The sequence below is a fragment of the Salvelinus fontinalis genome, chromosome 2 (genome assembly GCF_029448725.1).
Source record: "Salvelinus fontinalis isolate EN_2023a chromosome 2, ASM2944872v1, whole genome shotgun sequence".
Classification (NCBI taxonomy): Eukaryota; Metazoa; Chordata; class Actinopteri; order Salmoniformes; family Salmonidae; genus Salvelinus; species Salvelinus fontinalis.
Window position 1 is genome coordinate 6432345 of NC_074666.1, and position 22662 is coordinate 6455006.

Consider the following 22662-nt stretch of genomic DNA (forward strand, 5'->3'; position numbering starts at 1 on the left):
GTCACTGGTGGGGTGGGGGGGGGGGGGGCAAGCTGGTGTGCAGTTCATGAATATCAGTGTAGTGCAGGCTGCTGGGGAGGGGTGCTCTGCCTCTGAGATAGAGGGCTGAGGTGGGGTAGGATGGAGCGAGGGGGAATGGGTTGTTTAGGGGGCGAAGGGGCACTGAAAAAGGGACAGATTCAGTTCCCACACTTATAATTACTGTGTCACAGGAGACTGAAAGGGACTGCCGCTGGCCCTGGGGAATTTAGCCGGGGGGAGGGAGGAGAGTGACACAGGAACTCTCTGCTCTTTCTATTGACTTTACCTCATTGCTTTCACACCAGCAGTGGTGACCCCCCCCCCCCCCCCCCTCCTTTCCATACCACCCCAACTCCCTAACCACGTCCTCCTCGCTGCTTCTTAACCTCCCTCTCTTCTCCTTAACCTCCCCTCTCTTCTCCTTAACCTCCCCCCTCTCCTCATTCTTAACCTCCCCTCTCTCCTCCTCCTTAACCTCCCCTCTCTTCTCCTTAACCCCCCTCTCTTCTCCTTAACCCCCCTCTCTTCTCCTTAACCCCCCTCTCTTCTCCTTAACCCCCCTCTCTTCTCCTTAACCCCCCTCTCTTCTCCTTAACCTCCCCTTTCTTCTCCTTAACCTCCCCTTCTCTTCTCCTTAACCTCCCCTTCTCTTCTCCTTAACCTCCCCTTCTCTTCTCCTTAACCCCCCTCTCTTCTCCTTAACCCTCCTCTCTTCTCCTTCTTAACCTCACCTCTCTTCTCCTTCTTAACCTCACCTCTCTCCTCCTTCTTAACCTCCCCCTCTCTTCTCCTTAACCCCCCTCTCTTCTCCTTAACCTCCCCTCTCTTCTCCTTAACCTCCCCTCTCTTCTCCTTATCTCCCCCTCTCTTCTCCTTAACCTCCCCTCTCTTCTCCTTATCTCCCCCTCTTTTCTCCTTAACCCCCCTCTCTTCTCCTTAACCTCCCCTCTCCTCCTTAACATCCCTCTCTCTCCTCTCCTTAACCTCCCCTCTCTTCTCCTTAACCTCCCCTCTCTCCTCCTTAACCTCCCCCTCCACTCTTCTCCTTAACATCCCTCTCTCTCCTCTCCTTAACCTCCCCTCTCTTCTCCTTAACCTCCCCTCTCTCCTCCTTAACCCCCCCTCCTCTCTCCTCCTTCTTAACCTCACCTCCTTCTTAACCTTCCCTCTCTTCTCCTTAACCCCCCTCTCTTCTCCTTAACCTTCCCTCCCATCCTTCTTAACTTCCCCTCTCTTCTCCTTAACCCCCTCTCTTCTCCTTAACCCCCTCTCTTCTCCTTAACCTCCCCTCTTCTCCTTATCTCCCCCTCTCTTCTCCTTAACCCCCCTCTCTTCTCCTTAACCCCCCTCTCTTCTCCTTAACCCCCCTCTCTTCTCCTTAACCCCCCTCTCTTCTCCTTAACCCCCCTCGCTTCTCCTTAACCCCCCTCGCTTCTCCTTAACCCCCCTCGCTTCTCCTTAACCCCCCTCTTCTCCTTAACCTCCCCTCTCTCCTCCTCCTTAACCTCTCCCCATTCTTAACCTCCCCTCTCTTCTCCTTAACCTCCCCTCTCTTCTCCTTAACCTCCCCCTCTCTTCTCCTTAACCTCCCCTCTCTCCTCCTTCTTAACTACCCCCTCTCTTCTCCTTAACCTCCCCCTCTTCTCCTTAACCTCCCCCTCTTCTCCTTAACCTCCCCTCTTCTCCTTAACCTCCCCCTCTTCTCCTTAACCTCCCCCTCTTCTCCTTAACCTCCCCCTCTTCTCCTTAACCTCCCCCTCTTCTCCTTAACCTCCCCCTCTTCTCCTTAACCTCCCCCTCTTCTCCTTAACCTACTCCTCTCTCCTCCTTCTTAACCTCCCCTCTCTCCTCCTTCTTAACTCCCCCCTCTCTTCTCCTTAACCTCCCCTCTCTCCTCCTTCTTAACTCCCCCCTCTCTTCTCCTTAACCTCCCCTCTCTCCTCCTTCTTAACTACCCCCTCTCTTCTCCTTAACCTCCCCTCTCTTCTCCTTCTTAACTTCCCCCTCTCTTCTCCTTAACCTCCCCCCCTCTCTTCTCCTTAACCTCCCCCCCTCTCTTCTCCTTAACCTCCCCCCCTCTCTTCTCCTTAACCCCCCCTCCTCTCTTCTCCTTAACCTCCTTCTCTTCTCCTTAACCCCCCTCCTTTCTTCTCCTTAACCTCCTTCTCTTCTCCTTAACCCCCCCTCCTTTCTTCTCCTTCTTCACCTCCCCCTCTCTTCTCCTTAACCTCCCTTTCTTCTTCTTAACCTCCCTCTCTTCTCCTTAACCCCCCCTTTCTTCTCCTTAACCCCCCTGTCTTCTCCTTAACCTCCCCCTCTTCTCCTTAACCTCCCCCTCTTCTCCTAAACCCCCCTGTCTTCTCCTTAACCCCCCTGTCTTCTCCTTAACCCCCCTGTCTTCTCCTTAACCCCCCTCTCTTCTCCTTAACCCCCCTCTCTTCTCCTTAACCCCCCTCTCTTCTCCTTAACCTCCCCTCTCTTCTCCTTAACCCTCTCTTCTCCTTATCTCTCCCTCTCTTCTCCTTAACCTCCCTCTCTTCTCCTTAACCTCCCTCTCTTCTCCTTAACCTCCCCCCTCTCTTCTTCTCCTTAACCCCCCCTTTCTTCTCCTTCTTAACCTCCCCCTCTCTTCTCCTTAACCTCCCTTTCTCCTTCTTAACCTCCCTCTCTTCTCCTTAACCTCCCCCTCTTCTCCTTAACCTCCCCCCTCTCTTCTTCTCCTTAATCCCCCCTTTCTTCTCCTTCTTAACCTCCCTCTTCTCCTTAACCCCCCCCATTCTCCTCCTTCTTAACCTCCCCCTCTCTTCTCCTTAACCTCCCTCTCTTCTCCTTAACCTCCCTCTCTTCTCCTTAACCTCCCTCTCTTCTCCTTAACCCCCCCTTTCTTCTCCTTCTTAACCTCCCCCTCTCTTCTCCTTAACCTCCCTTTCTCCTTCTTAACCTCCCTCTCTTCTCCTTAACCTCCCCCTCTCTTCTCCTTAACCTCCCCCTCTCTTCTCCTTAACCCCCCCTCTCTTCTCCTTAACCTCCCCCCCTCTCTTCTTCTCCTTAACCGCCCCCTCTCTTCTCCTTCTTAACCTCCCCCTCTCTTCTCCTCCTTAACCCCCCCTTTCTTCTCCTTCTTAACCTCCCCCTCTCTTCTCCTTAACCTCCCTCTCTTCTCCTTAAGCTCCCTCTCTTCTCCTTAACCTCCCCCTCTCTTCTCCGTAACCGCCCCCTCTCTTCTTCTCCTTAACCGCCCCCTCTCTTCTCCTTCTTAACCTCCCCCTCTCTTCTCCTTCTTAACCTCCCTTTCTTCTTCTTAATCTCCCTCTCTTCTCCTTAATCTCCCTCTCTTCTCCTTCTTAACCTCCACCTCCGCCCCCATTCTCCTCTTATACTTGTGCTTTTGTTCACTGTCTTGTCCTGCTTCCTTTTTGAAACCCGTCTCTTTCTCTCTCCCCCTCTCTTCCTCCGCTGCGTTCTACCTCCTCAGGCCACTGCATCTCTTGTTGACACTGACGCTCTGAGGGAGAGCTTTGATGTCCCTCTGCGCTCTCTCTCACACACACACACACACACACCGATGCCTTATACTGCATCTTTGCCACTTAATCCTACCATCGCGTGCGTGCGTTATTAGATTAACCACACATTATTTACCTAGCTAGATGTCCCGTCTATAGACTGGTCTGACTGGACCAAATGATTACCGCTGTCAGTGATCATGGTGCTCATTCCATATTGCTGTGTGTCGTCCATTGATTTCACATGCTGATGGAAGAATGCTTTTTATCTCTGCCTGTACGCTTCAAGAACTTTTTCATTGCATGTTTTTTCTAGGGTATTAAAACCCTATTTATGCATTTTATCCATCACCTCAATCCTACTTCTATCTAGGTAGTTTAATGCACAGTAAACCCCTAGTTTCAGCCATAATTGTGTGAAACAGTAAAAAAAAAAAAAACTGAAGGTGTAGAAATTCACTTCTCCTTCCCCATCCCACAGATTCCTCATCTTTCTCCTGTGCACCTCACCCTAGTCTTCCTACCCTGGCAACGTCCTTGTCCCACCACCCCACACACCCTTCCCAGTCCCATCCCACAGCTTTCTCAGGGAGAGGCTCCTGCAGGGCAGAGCAGCAGCCACTGTCAATATTTACAGTTGATTATGAATCATGTAACATTACAATGTCATCCCGTGCATGCTTGTGTGTGCTTGTATCAGAACAAAGGTGTGAAATATGCGGCCGCGGTAGCGGGGTTGCGCAACGGAATCTGGTGGCGCTCCCATGACGGAGCCGTCAGACAGAAGCTTGGGAAGAGATAAGACAGAATGTTGACTTTGAGTGAGTGGGTGGGTGCACTCACTAACCGTTGTTTTGGAACAGTTATGATCTGATTGTCTGTCGTAGGGAATCCTGTCCGCCGTTCATTCCATTTCTATCTGCAACATTGTCAACATTGTTCTTATCTCTCAATAAACCCGTGGGAGTGCCGATTTAGAATCAGTTTCGTGTCTTAGTTCATATTGAATAAGATGACATGTATGGGGGGGGGGGGGGGGGGTGATCCTAGATCAGCACTTCTCCTCTGAGATGCTTTATAAATACAGGCCCTGGTCTCTGAATTCTCAGTATATTTTCTGAGATATGACTAGTGGTTCTATTGTTGCTAATAATAACACAATGTTAGCACAGTAACAACACTGCCATAACACAGTTAGGGTTGGCACACAAGCAAGGTGTTGTTGTAAACAAGTATTTTGGTTCCCTTGGCAACGCCCACCACAATGCAGCAGCAGCACACATAGAAATATAATGAATAGAAGGGTCTTGGAACCTCTAACCCTAACAATTAGCTTGGTAAACTCCTGGGTATTGTAGAATGTTCATTCAAATGATGTTAACTGATGTGGCTCATGCAATGAAATGTATTTATTTTGTAATGCCGGTTGAGTTGAATCAACAATTTACAGAACATATTGATGGGTACACTTCCTACTTTTACTTCCTGCTTTACTCCTATTGGTACACTGCCAATGGCTGCTGGTCCCCCCTATTATGCCATCATTGACTTGAATGGGGATACCCATTCTATTCATTCAATTTCTATGGCAGCTCATGCGGTCAGGAGCGCAGGAGAGTGGATTGCTATTCCAACGGTTATTACGGAGACTGCGGTCATTTGGTTGCCCAATTACCGTCATCCAGAATTCCATGAAATGGAATGTAGTATTCTAGGCTCCAGTTACAGCATGTTTCAATCTATAGCTACTACTTGTTCCTTAATCTATAATCCAAAAACAGTTTATTCCGGTCAGCAACACTCACAGACTAGCTGTTGAATACATTTTTTGGGAGGGTTAGCTGTTTTTAACCTCCTTCAAAACTCATTACCCCAATCGCATTGTCCAAGGACCTTTTCAACATGTTGGTTGCCTGAGCTGTTTTGAGATAGTAAGCCTCACCTATCTGGCCTGGTAAAGAAAGAGAGAGAGAGAGAGAGGTGAAAGGGAAAATAGAATGAACTCATAGGGCCAGGGAACAGTATTTGTGACTATCTAATGCTGAGACTACACTGAGGGCTAGGAGGGCAACAATCAATGGGGGTTTCTGTGCGTGTGTGGAGCCCCTGGCTGTTCCCAAGCCACTACCAAACAAAGCCACTACCGGCCGGGATCCAGGGGCTAAGCCAAGGACATAAAGACTCCTCTTAATCAATTGCTCTGTTGCCTGGCCCTCTTTTTGCACTCTAACCTAAAGTACCCTTTTGAGCTCCAACATAACATATGCTAGGCAAGAGAAAGAATGGGATTCTTCCTGATGAATCATGAATTTCTGTTTTTCTGGCATTAACCTCCATTGATATAAAATTGGAGCTGACCCATCCCTAGACAAACTCCTGTTGTCCTGATTACATTCCTGCCAAGAAAAAAACTAGAGATGGCCGAAACCAACAGTGAGCACAACCCAACATTATCTAGGCTACATAACCCAACACTATTAACATAACACAACACTATCTAGACGCCATAACCCAACACTATCTAGGCTACATAACCCAACACTATTAACATAACACAACATTATCTAGACTCCATAACCCAACACTATTAACATAACCCAACACTATTAACATAACCCAACACTATTAACATAACACAACATTATCTAGACGCCATAACCCAACACTATTAACATAACACAACATTATCTAGCCTCCATAACCCAACACTATTAACATAACACAACATTATCTAGACGCCATAACCCAACACTTAACACAACAATATCGCAATTCACAAAGTTGGAGGAAAACAGAAAGGAAAAAGCATGTTTGAAACCCCCAGAAACTGGCATCAAAAGTCAGCGGAACCCAACATTATCTAGGCTACTGTGCATTCGGAAAGTATTCAGACCCCTTGACTTTTCCCACATTTTGTTGCGTGACAGCTTCATTCTAAAATGGATTAAATAAATCTTAGCAATCTACACATAATACCCCATGTCACAGCCGAAAAGTTTATTTATTTTTTATTATTTTTTATTTTTACATTTTAGCAAACAGAAATACCTTATTTACCCTTATTGACCCTTTCCTATGAGACTTGAAATTGAACTCATGTGCATCCTGTTTTCATTGATCATACTTGATGTCCACCTGAGGTAAATTCAATTGATTGGACATGATTCGGAAAGGCACACAACTGTCTATATAAGGTTCCACAGTTGACAGTGCATGTCAGAGCAAAAACCACTCTATGAGGTCGAAGGAATTGTCTGTAGAGCTCCGAGGCAGGATTGTGTCGAGGCACAGATCTGGGGTACCAAAAAATGTCTGCAGCATTGAAGGTCCCCAAGAACACAGTGGCCTCCATTCTTAAATGGAAGAAGTTTAGAACCACCAAGACTCTTCCTAGAACTGGCCGCCCGGCCAAACTGAGCAATCGGAGAAGGGCCTTGGTCAGGGAGGTGACCAAGAACCCGATGGTCACTCTGACAGAGCTCCAGAGTTCTTCTGTGGAGATGGGAGAAACTTCCAGAAGGACAATCATCTCTGCAGCACTCCACCAATCAGGCCTTTATGGCCAGACATGACAGTCCGCTTGGAGTTTGCCAAAAGGCACCTAAAGACTCTCAGACCATGAGAAACAAGATTCTCTGGTCTGAAACCAAGATTGAACTCTTTGGCCTGAATGTCAAGCGTTACGTCTGGAGGAAACCTGGCACCATCCCTACGATGAAGCATGGTGGTGGCAGTATAATGCTGTGGGGATGTTTTTCAGCGGCAAGGATTGGGAGACTAGTCAGGCAAAGATGAACAGAGCAAAGTACAGAGAGATCCTTGATGAAAACCTGCTCTCGAACACTCAGGACTTCAAATTGGGGCGAAGCTTCACCTTCCAACAGGACAACGACCCTAAGTACACAGCCAAGACAACGCAGGAGTGGCTTCGGGACAAGTCTCTGAATGTCCTTCAGTGGCCCAGGGGAGGTTAAGGAGAAGACAGGGGGGTTAAGGAGAAGACAACATTATCGGCATAGCCTTGCATTATCTGGGATAAATAACCCAAATTATCAACATGGCCCAACATTATTTAGGCTACATAACACAACATTAACAACCTAAATCAACATGATTCGGAATAACCCAACATTATCAACATAACCCAACATTGTCTAGACTGCATAACCCAACATTATCAACATGACCCAACATTGTCTAGACTGCATATCCCAATATAACCCAACATTATCAATATAACCCAACATCATCAACATAACCCAACATTATCAACATAACCCAACATCATCAACATAACCCAACATTATCTGACTTCACAAAGCGGTATGTTGGTGGAAAAACAAATGGAAGAACATGCCTGGCTGCTGACCTGTCTGTGACATTAGCCAGAGTTAGACTGTAGATAATAGATATTCAGTCAGGACAGGCCCCTAGCTGTTCCACGTTCAGGGTTCATCACAGGTCAGACCTACTCATTAACCCAGATGCACTAATCAAAGAGCTGCAGGGTCTCTGTGATGTGAAAGTGGGGAGTTCAAACTCAATGAGTTTTCTACTACAGAGCAGCTAAATGCACACATTACCCCCTTAAACAAGTAATTTCCATAGTTGTAACTGGGTAGTCACGAGTCATGAGGTAGTCACCTGGAATACATTTCGATTAACAGGTGTGCCTTGTTAAAAGTAAATTTGTGGAATTTCTTTCCCTTTTCATGCGTTTGAGCCAATCAGTTGTGCTGTGACAAGGTAGGGGTGTGCAAAGCTGTCATCAAGGCAACGGGTGGCTACTTTGAAGAATCTCAGATATAAAATGTATTTTTAGTTATTCTACAATGTAGAGAATAGTAAAGAAATAAAGAAAAACCCTGGAATGAGAAGGTGTGCCCAGTTTATTTGTATGTCATGTACTCAACAATCAACGTGTGAGCACTGACTGTACCGTATTTATTTTGGTTCATTTAATCATTTTAAGCACGACGATATGGTTTGGTTTGTACCCACTTGTATTTATTTTGTTTTCAATGAAACAAACAGATAATGTCCTTTTTATTTTGCAACTGTATCCATGTGTTGGCCATCGTTCCTAGCATACCAACTACCACATAGCAGAGAGGTCAGGTAACTACTAGTGGAGAGAGAGGCTGGTCCTGGAGAATCTCTCGCCTGCTCTCGTTCTCTGTCTCCAACACCCCTCCCCCCAGTTCCACGCTGTTAATCCTCCCTCCCTAGCAGATCTTTACCTGACTCACTCCACTCTCCCGCTCACTGCAGTTTGAATCAAGTCACTAGCGCTCCATTGGCTAGAGGCCCGGGTCACTAGCGCTTCATTGGCTAGCGGTCCGGGTCACTAGCGCTCCATTGGCTAGCGGCCCGGGTCACTAGCGCTCCATTGGCTAGCGGTCCGGGTCACTAGCGCTCCATTGGCTAGCGGCCCGGGTCACTAGCGCTCCATTGGCTAGCGGCCCGGGTCACTAGCGCTCCATTGGCTAGCGGCTCGGATCACTAGCGCTCCATTGGCTAGCGCCCGGCTCACTAGCTCGCTATTGCCATTGGGTAGCGGCCCGGGTCACTAACACTCCATTGGCTAGCGGCCCGGGTCACAAGCTCTCCAATGGCTATCGGCACTGGGTTGTGTGACCCAGCAGTCGGCCAGTCCTGCCTCCTGTGTGCAGTCCAGGATTTTCCCATGGGAGCGGCCTGAGGAGAGCGTACGTGTGTCGGTCGAAGAAAAGTCTCTCTCCCACCACCTCCCACCTTTCCTCTCCCTCTTCACTCGCTAGCCCTCTGCCTTTCTCCTCTCTAGCCTTATCTCCACCACCTCTCCTTTCAAACACAGTATCACATTCTTAATACCCTTATTGTCACAACAATGAACATTCTCTTTGGCTTTGTCCCCAAAAAGTGTGAGATACCCAGACTTGTAAGAAGAGTATAGAGAGCTGGGTTACAAGTGTATCTTAGCAACACTCATGAAACATTTGACACATTTTTACATGTTGTGTTTGTGTGGACAACATGTATTTATTTTTTAAGTAGTTAGTATTACATAGGCTAGTTAATTTGTTCTCTGTAGACAACAATGCCTCTACTGTTTTAAACAGTCATTCATATGCTATGCATATACTTTGAGAAAGAGGATGCAGTGATTGCATTATAACAAAATTAAAACTCACATTTTAACACCAAGGTGGCATTTTATGGTAGTGTGTGTGTAGCGAGGGAATGGTGTGTGTGATGAGGATGGTGTCTTTGTGTCAGAACGGTGTGTTGTGTCTGTGTGTGTGTGGACAGTGTGTGTGAGGACGGTGTGTGTGTGTGAGGACGGTGTGTGTGTATGGGAGGACGGTGTGTTTGTGTGTGTGTTGTGTCTGTGTGTGTGTGGACAGTGTGTGTGAGGACGGTGTGTGTGTGTGTGTGAGGACGGTGTGTGTGTATGGGAGGACGGTGTGTTTGTGTGTGTGTTGTGTGGATTGTGTGGACAGTGTGTGTGAGGACGGTGTGTGTGTGTATGGAAGGACGGTGTGTGTGTGTGTGAGGACGGTGTGTTTGTATGTGTGTTGTGTGTGTGAGGACGGTGTGTGTGTGTATGGGAGGACGGTGTGTTTGTGTGTGTGTTGTGTCTGTGTAACAAACGTGGATAGAAGGAATGAAAACAGCACATGGATAAGCTGGGAGAATTACGGGAGCAGGTTTTGACTTGCTCAACCATGGGAAACTTTGAGCTGAGTAAATAGTGACTGTTTTCCTGGCTGAAATGCTGGTGTGTGTGTGTGAGTGAGTGAGAGATCAGCCAAGGTAGAATACTGAGGGCGTGAGAGCGATGTCTCCATTCAGAGGTTAACACCTGTGTCACTCCCACACCTCAATGGACTACACTGCAGTCTCTACACTCACATCGCTTATATCCCTTTCATACTAAGACGATTTTTTCCCCACCAACTGTTTTCTTACTTTTCTTTATATCTGAAAGGTATTGTCAGTATCAAAGCAGAAACTTTTATTTCCTCCAAATGACTAGTAATTTCAGTAAAGTTCGGACTATGGCTTAGTATGAAAAGTAGCCGTAATGCTGAGGTTGCATTGACACGGACTGCACTCTTAATCTCTTGATTGTTGCTAGGCAGCGCCCGTTACTACTATCCTCCTGGCAGTTCTAAACATTGCAAGGTGTTAAGGCAGTCAATGTTGTTCTCCTCCTCAGACGAGGAGGAGCATGGATCGGACCAAGATGCGGATTGGTAATTGTACATGTTTAATGTAAAAACACAAGAAAACACTACAAAATACAAAACAACAAACGTGACTAACCTCAAACAGTCCTGTGTGGCCCAAACACTAACACAGGAAACAAACACCCACAAAACACCAGTGAAACCCTGGCTGCCTTTGTATGACTCTCAATTAGAGACAAACAATGCACACCTGTCTCTAATTGAGAATCATACCAGGCCGAACACAAAACCCCACATAGAAATACAAACATAGACAAACCCACCCAACTCACGCCCTGACCAACTAAAATGAATACAAAACAAAGGAAAACAGGTCAGGAACGTGACAGAACCCCCCCCTTAAGGTGCGAACTCCGGGCGCACCAGCACAAAGTCTAGGGGAGAGTCTGGGTGGGCGTCTGTCCACGGTGGCGGCTCTGGCGGTGGACGAGGTCCCCACCCCACCATAATCAATCCCCGCTTCTTTATCCCCCTCCCAATGACCACCCTCCCACTAACCCCACCTAAATGAAGGGGCAGCACCGGGACAAGGGGCAGCACCGGGACAAGGGGCAGCACCGGGACAAGGGGCAGCACCGGGACAAGGGGCAGCACCGGGACAAGGGGCAGCACCGGGACAAGGGGCAGCACCGGGACAAGGGGCAGCACCGGGACAAGGGGCAGCACCGGGACAAGGGGCAGCACCGGGATAAGGGGCGGCAGGTCCTGGCTGAGGGACTCCGGCAGGTCCTGGCTGAGGGACTCCGGCAGGTCCGGGCTGAGTGGCAGCTCTGGACTGTAGGGCAGCTCCGGACTGTAGGGCAGCTCCGGACTGTAGGGCAGCTCCGGACTGTAGGGCAGCTCCTGACTGTAGGGCAGCTCCTGACTGGCGGGCAGCTCCTGACTGGTGGGCGTCTCTGGCAGCTCCTGACTGGCGGGCGTCTCTGGCAGCTCCTGACTGGCGGGCGTCTCTGGCAGCTCCTGACTGGCGGGCGTCTCTGGCAGCTCCTGACTGGCGGGCGTCTCTGGCAGCTCCTGACTGGCGGGCGTCTCTGGCAGCTCCTGACTGGCGGGCGTCTCTGGCAGCTCCTGACTGGCGGGCGTCTCTGGCAGCTCCTGACTGGCGGACGGCTCTAGCGGCTCCTGACTGACGGACGGCTCTACTGGCTCGGGACAGACGGGCGGCTCTAATGGCTCGTGGCAGACGGCTGACTCAGATGGCGCTGGGCAGACAGATGGCTCAGACGGCGCTGGGCAGACAGATGGCTCAGACGGCGCTGGGCAGACAGATGGCTCAGACGGCGCTGGGCAGACAGATGGCTCAGACGGCGCTGGGCAGACAGATGGCTCAGACGGCGCTGGGCAGACAGATGGCTCAGACGGCGCTGGGCAGACAGATGGCTCAGACGGCGCTGGGCAGACAGATGGCTCAGACGGCGCTGGGCAGACAGATGGCTCAGACGGAGCTGGGCAGACGGGCCGTTCAGGCACCGCTGGGCAGACGGCAGACTCTGTCCGGCTGAGACGCACTATAGGCCTGGTGCGTGGTACCGGAACTGGAGGTACCGGGCTGAGGGCACGCACCTCAGGGCGAGTGCGGGGAACAGGAACAGGGCACACTGGACTCTCGTGGCGCACTCTAGGCCTGGTGCGTGGTACCGGAACTGGAGGTACCGGGCTGAGGGCACGCACCTCAGGGCGAGTGCGGGGAGAAGGAACAGTGCGTCCAGGGCTCTGGAGACGCACAGGAGGCTTGGTGCGTGGTGCCGGAACTGGAGGCACCGGGCTGGAGACACGCACCATAGGGAGAGTACGTGGAAGAGGAACAGGGCTCTGGAGATGCACTGGAAGCCTGGTGCGTGGTGTAGGCACTGGTGGTACTGAGCTGGGGTGGGAAGGTGGCGCCGGATATACCGGACCGTGAAGGAGGACACGTGCTCTTGAGCACCGAGCCTCCCCAACCTTACCAGGTTGAATGGACCCCGTAGCCCTGCCAGTGCGGCGAGGTGGAATAGCCCGCACTGGGCTATGCAGGCGAACCGGGGACACCACCTGTAAGGCTGGTGCCATGTACGCCGGCCCGAGGAGACGTACTGGAGGCCAGATACGTTGGGCCGGCTTCATGGCATCCGGCTCGATGCCCAACCTAGCCCTCCCAGTGCGGCAAGGTGGAATAGCCCGCACTGGGTTAAGCACGCGTACTGGGGACACCGTGCGCTTTACCGCATAACACGGTGTCTGACCAGTACGACGCCCTCTCACTCCACGGCAAGCCCGGGGAGTTGGCTCAGGTATCCTACCTGGCTTCGCCACACTCCCCTTTAGCCCCCCCCCAAGAAATTTTTGGGTGAGCCTCTCGGGCTTCCAGCCTCTCATACGTGCTGCCTCCTCATACCAGCGCTCCTGGGCTGTGGCTGCCTCCTTCTCCTCCCGAGAGCGGCGATTCACACCAACCTTAGCCCAGGGTCCTTCTCCATTGAATATTTGTTCCCAACTCCATTCCTCTTCTCTCCATTGCTTTAGTTCCTTTCCTCCGGCTCCAATCCGCTTGGTCCTGTTGTGGTGGGTGTTTCTGTTAAGGCAGTCAATGTTGTTCTCCTCCTCAGACGAGGAGGAGCATGGATCGGACCAAGATGCGGATTGGTAATTGTACATGTTTAATGTAAAAACACAAGAAAACACTACAAAATACAAAACAACAAACGTGACTAACCTCAAACAGTCCTGTGTGGCCCAAACACTAACACAGGAAACAAACACCCACAAAACACCAGTGAAACCCTGGCTGCCTTTGTATGACTCTCAATTAGAGACAAACAATGCACACCTGTCTCTAATTGAGAATCATACCAGGCCGAACACAAAACCCCACATAGAAATACAAACATAGACAAACCCACCCAACTCACGCCCTGACCAACTAAAATGAATACAAAACAAAGGAAAACAGGTCAGGAACGTGACACAAGGCGTGGTCTTCTCAACCACAACTAGATGGATCCATGAAGAATTACTGTGGGAATGAATAGCACTGAATTATGAAAATATTGGAACAAAGTAGGCTAATGTGTCCACATCACCAACAAACTATCATGGTCGTGAAGATGGCACGACAACGCCTATTCCCCCTCAGAAGACTGAAAAGATCTGTCATGGGTCTTCAGATCCTCAAAAAGTTCTACAGCTGCACCATCGAGAGCATCCTGACTGGTTGCATCACCGCCTGGTATGGCAACTGCTCGGCATCAGACCGCAAGGCGCTACAGAGGGTAGTGCGTATGGCCCAGTACATCACTGGGGCAGAGCTTCCTGCCATCCGGGACCTCTATACCAGGCGGTGTCAGAGGAAGGCCCTAAAGTCACAGACTGTTCTCTCTTCTACCGCACAGCAAGCAGTACCGGAACGCCAAGTCTCTGTCCAAAAGGCTTCTTAACAGCTTCTACCCCCAAGACTGCTAAACAGTTAATCAGATGGCCACCCAGACTATTTACATTGACCCCTTTTGTACACTGCTGCTACTCTATGCATAGTCACTAATAACTCAACCTACATGTACATATGACCTCAATTACCTCAATTAACCTGTCCCCTTCACATTGACTCGATACCGGTACCCCCTGTATATAGCCCCGTTATAGTTATCTTATTGTAACTTTTTTTTAAACTTTAGTTTTTATTTAGCAGATATTTTCTTACTCTGCATTGTTGGTTTAGGACTTGTAAGTAAGCACTTCACTAAGGTTGTATTCGGCGCATGTGACAAATACATTTTTTATTTGATTTAATGCAATTGAATGCATTTATCAAATTGTTGCTTACTGAAACTCCCAAAGTCATCCAATCCTTGTAATACATTTTAAGCAATAGCCTATCCGCGTGTGGTCAACTAGACGATCATTTCAGCACCGTTTTGATTGGGTCAGCGCCATCGCGCTGCTTTGAGACAAGCGTTGGAACTCATCTTGATAAATCAATGTCAGATTTTTATTTTCACTGAATCTCCATTTGGATATTGGTTAGACTACAATTAGGCTGTGGAAATGTTAGCTAAGTTGAGCTGAATGCTGCTCATGATCATCTTGTCTGGTTGACTAATTTTATTAGTAGTGATCAGAACATTTTGCCAGGATGTTATGTAGTTTAACAAGGTGATTATTTGGCTCTTCAGTCACTTTGTAGCCAAGGCGTACTCCCGATCAAAATCCTGTGACTTCACTGACTTGTCTGATAATCAATCAATGTGATTTTGTTTCACTGAATCTGTCTGTATAGGCTATTTGGTTAATCTGTTTCTGGCTGGGCAAATAAGTGGAGCCGGTATGGCAAATAAGTGGAGCCAGTATGGCAAATAAGTGGAGCCAGTATGGCAAATATGTGGAGTCGGTATGGCAAATATGTGGAGTCGGTATGGCAAATATGTGGAGTCGGTATGGCAAAATGTGGAGTCGGTATGGCAAAACTATTAATTTGTTCATCTATCACTGATCAGAAACATTTAGCATGCAACAATGTAGCCTAAATCAAGAGTAGGACTTTCATTTTGATCGATCTCATATAGGCAACTCCAAAAGCCAGAGGAGGTTGTGAAATATGAGCACGAGACATGATTTTGAAAATATAGATTGCTATTCTTTTCTATCAGTGTCATGATGAAGATCAGACCCTATGCCTGCTCCCTAATATAGGGGAGTGAGGGTATCCCTAACCCTAACCCTGCTCCCTAATATAGGGGAGGAAAGAGATTAAACGTCGGTGAGCTTGGGCTCGATTTCAAAATATCACTTTTTTAGAGTTTCCACACGTTCCTGTAACACAAGTTGTATAGGAAGAATTTATTGTATTTTATTCTGGTATATTCCACTATAGTTTTACTATAATGTACACGGAGTATACAAAACATTAGGAATACTAATATTGAGTTGCGCACCCCCCCCCTTTTTTCCCTCAGAACAGCCTCAATTCGTCAGGGCATGGACTCTACAAGTTGTCAAAAGCGTTCCACAGGAATGCTGGCCCATGTTGACTCCAATGTTTCAAACAGTTGTGTCAAGTTGTCTGGATGTCCTTTGGGTGGTGTACCATTCTTGATACACACAGGAAACTGTTGAGCGTGAAAAACCAAGCGGTGTTGCAGTTCTTGACACACTCAAACTGGTGCGACTGGCACCTACTACCATACCCCGTTTAAAGGCCCTTAAATATTTTGTCTTGCCATTGACCCTCTGAATGGCACACATACACAATCCATGTCTCAATTGTCTCCAGGCTTTAAAATCCTTCTTTAACCTGGTGCCTCCCCTTCATCTACACTGAATTGAAGTGGATTTAACAAGTAACCTCAATAATGGATTATGGCTTTCACCTGGATTCGCCTGGTCAGTCTGTCATGAAAAGAGCAGGTGTTCTTCATGTTTTGTCCAATCAGTGTACAGTCATGGCCAAAAGTTTTGAGAATGACACATTAATTTTCACAAAGTCTGCTGCCTCAGTTTGTATGATGGCAGTTTGCATATACTCCAGAATGTTATGAAGAGTGATCAGATGAATTGCAAAGTCCCTCTTTGCCATGCAAATGAACTGAATCCCCAAAAACATTTCCACTGCATTTCAGCCCTGCCACAAAAGGACCAGCTGACATCATGTCAGTGATTCTCTCGTTAACACAGGTGTGAGTGTTGACGAGGACAAGGCTGGAGATCACTCTGTCATGCTGATTGAGCTCGAATAACAGACTGGAAGCTTCAAAAGGTTGCTTGGAATCATTGTTCTTCCTCTGTCAACCATGGTTATCTGCAAGGAAACACGCGCCGTCATCATTGCTTTGGACAAAAAGGGCTTCACATGCAAGGATATTGCTGCCAGTAAGATTGCACCTAAATCAACCATTTATCGGATCATCAAGAACTTCAAGGAGAGCGGTTCAATTGTTGTGAGGAAGGCTTCAGGGCGCCCAAGAAAGTCCAGCAAGCGCCAGGAACGTCTCCTAAAGTTGATTCAGCTGCGGGATCGGGGCACCACCAGTACAGAGCTTGCTCAGGAATAGCAGCAGGCAGGTGTGAGTGCATCTGCCCGCAGAGTGAGGCGAAGACTTTGAGGATGGCCTGGTGTCAAGAAGGACAGCAAAGAAGCCACTTCTCTCCAGGAAAAACATCAGGGACAGACTGATATTCTGCTAAAGGTACAGGGATTGGACTGCTGGGGACTGGGGTAAAGTCATTTTCTCTGATGAATCCCCTTTCCGATTGTTTGGGGCATCTGGAAAAAAGCTTGTCCGGAGAAGACAAGGTGAGCGCTAGCATCAGTCCTGTGTCATGCCAACAGCAAAGCATCCTGAGACCATTCATGTGTTGGGTTGCTTCTCAGCCAAGGGAGTGGGCTCACTCACAATTTTGCCTAAGAACACAGCCATGAATAAAGAATGGTACCAACAAATCCTCAGAGAGCAACTTCTCCCAATCATCCAGGGACAGTTTGGTGATGAACAATGCCTTTTCCAGCATGATGGAGCACCTTGCCATAAGGCAAAAGTGATAACTAAGTGGCTCGGGGAACAAAACATCGATATTTTGGGTCCATGGCCAGGAAACTCCCCAGACCTTAATCCCATTGAGAACTTGTGGTCAATCCTCAAGAGGCGGGTGGACAAACAAAAACCCACAAATTCTGACAAACTCCAAGCATTGATTATGCAAGAACGGGCTGCCATCAGTCAGGATGTGGCCCAGAAGTTAATTGACAGCATGCCAGGGCGGATTGCAGAGATCTTGAAAAAGATGGGTCAACACTGCAAATATTGACTCTTTGCATCAACTTCATGTAATTGTCAATAAAAGCCTTTGACACTCATGAAATGCTTGTAATTATACTTCAGTATTCCATATTAACATCTGACAAAAATATCTAAAGACATTGAAGCAGCAAACTTTGTGAAAATTAATATTTGTGTCATTCTTAACTTTTGGCCACGACTGTATATGTGTGTTGACTGTGATCGGGTAGGTGTGTCTAGTCTGTTTATGAACAAAATAACCAACTATTGATTTAATTTGGATGGTGCAGCCACGGCTACACAGACCCGTAAACATTGGCCTAATTAAACGCAAAATATGCTATTCTATTCTTTTGAAAATACATTTTTATTCGTCTCAATGTTTCTTAGGACCTGCCTAAAATGTATTAATAATGGATTTATTGTTGATGGTGTATGTTTATTAAAATAGACGCCCACCACTACTACCACTCGTCCCAGAGATTTTTTAGATTTTATTTAACATTTATATAACTAGGCAAGTCAGTTAAAAACAAATTCTCATTTTACAATGATGGTCTACCCCGGCCAAACCCGGACGATGCTGGGCCAATTGTGCACTGCCCTATGGGACTCCCAATCACGGCCGGTTGTGATACAGCTTGGGATCGAACCAGAGTCTGTAGTGACACCTCTAGCACTGAGATGCAGTGCCTTAGACCGCTGCGCCACTCGGGAGCCCAAAATACTGTAAGTCCTATGAGAAAGGAGTATTAGCAATAGACAGGAATAGGATCACGATTAGTCCAAAAAATTATCAAACTCATATCATTTTAATTTTACCTTTATTTAACTAGGCAAGTCAGTTGAGAACAAATTCTTATTTACAATGACGGCCTAGGAACAGTGGGTTAACTGCCTTGTTCAGGGGCAGAACGACAGATTTTTACCTTGTCAGCTCGGGGATTCTATCTAGCAACCTTTTGGTTACTGGCCCAATGCTCTAACCACTAGGCTACCTGCCGCTCCGGTATAAGGCACTTCATCTCAGTGCTAGAGGCGTCACTACAGGCCCTTGTTCGAACCCAGGCTGTATCACAACCGGCCGTGATTGGGAGTCCCATAGGGTGGCGCACATTTGGTCCAGCGTCGTCCGAGTTAGGGTTTGGCCGGGGTAGGCAGTCATTGTAAATACTAATTATTTCTTAACTGACTTGCCTAGTTAAATAAAGGCTAAATAAATAGACCGCTGCGTCACCTGGGAGCCCATCATATCATTTATACACATTATTATACATGTTATTAACGTAGACTATTAATGTTCTAATATTAAGGTGTTGTGCGCCGCCTTATAGTTGGATCAGTCCACAGAGGACAGGAACTGAGCTGGCTGGTATTCATTAGGCACCAAGCGGAGTTCAAAAGACTGGAACGGGGAGGGAATACCTGAACTTTTGCAATGAGAAACGCTCATTTTCGTTGCTACACTTTCCCCTGATGAATACAACCCTGTTTTCGCTCTACTGACCGTCTGTTGATTTACAGCCCCCTTCTTTAAGTGGTGTTGTTGTACAGGGGTGGAGTTCAGGTGTATTTACAGGGCGTTTAGCACCAGTGTGCTGCCAGGGGGGCTAGAGACGGGAGAACTAGAGAACACAAAAGCACCAAGGAAGTGTGAATTCTACCCAGGCGTCAACGCTGTCTCCACAGTTCCTCTCCATCCCCTGGGTGGGGCTTGGGGTGAGGTGTGTGTTATGGGCTGTGGGGTAGACACTGGTTGACTCTCGTCTGGTGTGTGGGTGCTGCGGAAATGCCTGATTTGTCTTCACAACATCACATGAAATGCCTGACCTTGGAGAGGAAGGTTTAGACAGGCTCTCTTTTTGGCTAGCAGATGTTTTTATTCAAAGTGACTTACAGTTGACACAGCTACATTTATTCAGTACATGTGGTGTTGCCAGCTCCATGCTTCATTCGTGTCTCTTGTGAATACCATGCCGATGTAATACAGTAGATAAATATGAACTTTTCTTTCTGTATTTCAAGGTGTGTTGGAGGGCTGGGCGTGTAAAGTCTTCCGCATGCTTCCGAAACAGTTTGGAACAGTTCTTGCATTATATTATGACTAAATTGTATGACGTTTTATTTAGTTTTGGTGTTCGTTAAGGGTTTGTGCTGTACCAAACAGCTTAGTTAGATGTCAAATTGCGCAACCTATTTTTATTTAACCTTTATTTAACCTTTATTTAACTAGGCAAGTTAGTTAAGAACAAATTCTTATTTACAATGACAGCCTAGGAACAGTGGGTTAACTGCCTGGTTCAGGGGCAGAATGACACATTTTTACCTTGTCAGCTTGGGGATTCGATCTAGCAACCTTTCGGTTACTGGCCCAAAGCTCTAACCACTAGGCTACCTGCCGACTAAGATCTCTGCAAAAACGTCAAAATTAATGACAGATTTCTTGAGCTATCTTAGATTCATTCTGACTTTTGACGAAGTGTATATTGGCTACGGTGTCTCAAAATGGACAAACTATTGAAGCTAAGGTCTTTTAAGGGAGTATGATCGAAACACTCGTTTGGTTCGCTAGAACACTGATTGGGTTCTCGGCTAGGCGTCAGCCGAACCGAAGCAAGCGGAAGCCTTAACAGTGACCAGTATCTTTATGTATTTCAAGGTGTGTAACAGTGACCAGTACCTGAAGATGCCTAGAGAAAACATGACACGCCTGCTGAAGGAGAGAGGTACGTTCCCTGTCCCTTCCTCAGACACCTTTTGGTTTCAAAGGTGAGACATTTAATTTAGAAAAGTAAATGAATGGAGTTCCTGCGGGACAAATATTTTCTATTCAGTGAGTTTTCTATTCCTCTCTGCAGGGTTCTTACAACAACAGCAGCAGGCTCCTGTTCCACCGGAGGGTGAAACCTGGGACGACCCCCCTTCCCCGGCCCCATTCCTGGCCCCAGGGGCCCCCAGGTACTCCCCTCACTGTCGCTGGGCCCCTCTGTCAGACCTGGACTCCTCCACCCTCACCTTCCCTAGGGGAGCAGTGTTACAGCTGCACACCGTGCCCCCCGGCCTGCTACACAGGATACCCTTCTTCTTTATCTGCACCGGCTGTGGCAAGGTCTTCTGGGAGGGCTCCCACTTCAGCAGGGTCCTGTCACAGTTTCAGGAAGTGTTGTGTATCACTGAGGATACTGAGGATACTCAGAGTTTTTCAACCCAACAGGCCCAACCCCTAACCTCTGACCGCTAATCTCTGTCCATCTTGCAGGGATCAAAATGGCCGCTGACTGAACTAGGCCTACTGTACTGATTACTGTCTTCACACACCTATTTTGGTGCTTTTCCATTTCATCGAACTTTATCTTCCTAGTTTACTACGTCCCGTTCTACAGACTGTTATGTTATTACAATGGAATTAACACAAGTTTTGAAGCCATATGTTATTATGAGTTGAAAGACTGGTTTGTCTTTTTATGTGGGAATGGATCAGGTTATGACTGCGGTCTACTGTCTGGGAAGCTTTTTTACGAGTATATGTTTTATGAAGACACAGTACCAGTCAAAAGTTTAGATGCATCTACGTACTCAAGTTTTTTTTTTTTTTTTTTTTACTATTTTATACTTTGTAGAATAATAGTGAAGACATCAAAACTATGAAATAACACATATGGAATCATGTAGTAATATATATCAAAATATATTTTAGATTTAAGATTCTTCAAAGTAGCCATCCTTTGTCTTGATAACAGCTTTGCACAATTTTGGCATTCTCTCAACCAGCTTCATGAGGAATGCTTTTCCAACAGTCTTGAAGGAGTTCCCACATATGCTGAGCACTTGTTGGCTGCTTTTCCTTCACTCTGCGGTCCAACTCATCCCAAACCATCTCAATTAGTTTGAGGTCGGGTGGTTGTGGAGGCCAGGTCATCTGATGCAGAACTCCATCACTCTCCTTGGTTACTACATGATTCCATATGTGTTATTTAATAGTTTTGATGTCTTCTATTATTCTACATTATAGAAAAGAGTAAAAAAAATCAGAAAAACCCTGGAATGAGTAGGTGTTCTAAAACTTTACTGGTACGGTATATGTTCTTCATCTTAAACTCGGTTTGATTTTAACTACTTTTCCATAAGTGACAAGGGGCTTCATACTATTCTATATTCTGTGAATGCTGTATTTTATTGTTGATTATGAAACAAGTTGTTTTATAAAAAGGTAACTCTTGTTATCACTGATGGCGTTCCGTATTTCTGTCAATTATTTATTTCCTTCTTATCTTAGGATGGTGGTAGACAGGCTTCAACCAGCCTGAGATGAGGTGTAGCCAACATCTTAGTTCGTTTTCTTACTTTTCTTGAATTATTAGCATAAAGTTTTGGATGTCTATGTCTATTATGTGCTGATCTTATTGCTCTATTTCAACAGTAGGGCTGCATTGACTTTTAGGCAATATAAAGACTATTACAAAATCACTCAGATGTCTGGAGGCACTTCTCATATTGGATGGTGATAGTGGTTTACTTGACTTCACCTCTGGGACTGGTGGTGTATCGTGACCGACCGCTCACCTCTGGGACTGGTGGTGTATCGTGACCGACCGCTCACCTCTGGGACTGGTGGTGTATCGTGACCGACCGCTCACCTCTGGGACTGGTGGTGTATCGTGACCGACCGCTCACCTCTGGGACTGGTGGTGTAACGTGACCGACCGCTCACCTCTGGGACTGGTGGTGTAACGTGACCGACCGCTCACCTCTGGGACTGGTGGTGTAACGTGAATGACCGCTCACCTCTGGGACTGGTGGTGTAGCGTGACCGGCCGCTCACCTCTGGGACTGGTGGTGTAGCGTGACCGACCGCTCACCTCTGGGACTGGTGGTGTAGCGTGACCGACCGCTCACCTCTGGGACTGGTGGTGTAGCGTGACCGGCCGCTCACCTCTGGGACTGGTGGCTTAACGTGACCGACCGCTCACCTGTGAGACTGGTGGCGTAGCGTGACCGACCGCTCACCTGTGAGACTGGTGGCGTAGCGTGACCGACCGCTCACCTCTGGGACTGGTGGTGTATCGTGACCGACCGCTCACCTCTGGGACTGGTGGCGTAGCGTGACCGACCGCTCACCTCTGGGACTGGTGGTGTATCGTGACCGACCGCTCA

General features: G+C 47.7%; 1 protein-coding gene across 2 annotated transcripts in view; it reads left to right on the forward strand.

The window, feature by feature from the left end:
• The window catches only part of exd3 (exonuclease 3'-5' domain containing 3), a 66208-nt gene extending 44465 nt beyond the window's left edge, over positions 1 to 21743 (forward strand). For both annotated transcript variants that reach the window (XM_055861838.1, XM_055861829.1), the window contains exons 20-21: positions 20168 to 20234; positions 20367 to 21743. In XM_055861838.1, coding sequence (XP_055717813.1) covers positions 20168 to 20234; positions 20367 to 20749 — 450 coding nt within the window. In that variant the 3' untranslated portion in view covers positions 20750 to 21743. The remainder of the gene's footprint in view (positions 1 to 20167; positions 20235 to 20366) is intronic.
• The last annotated feature ends 919 nt before the right edge of the window (positions 21744 to 22662 follow it).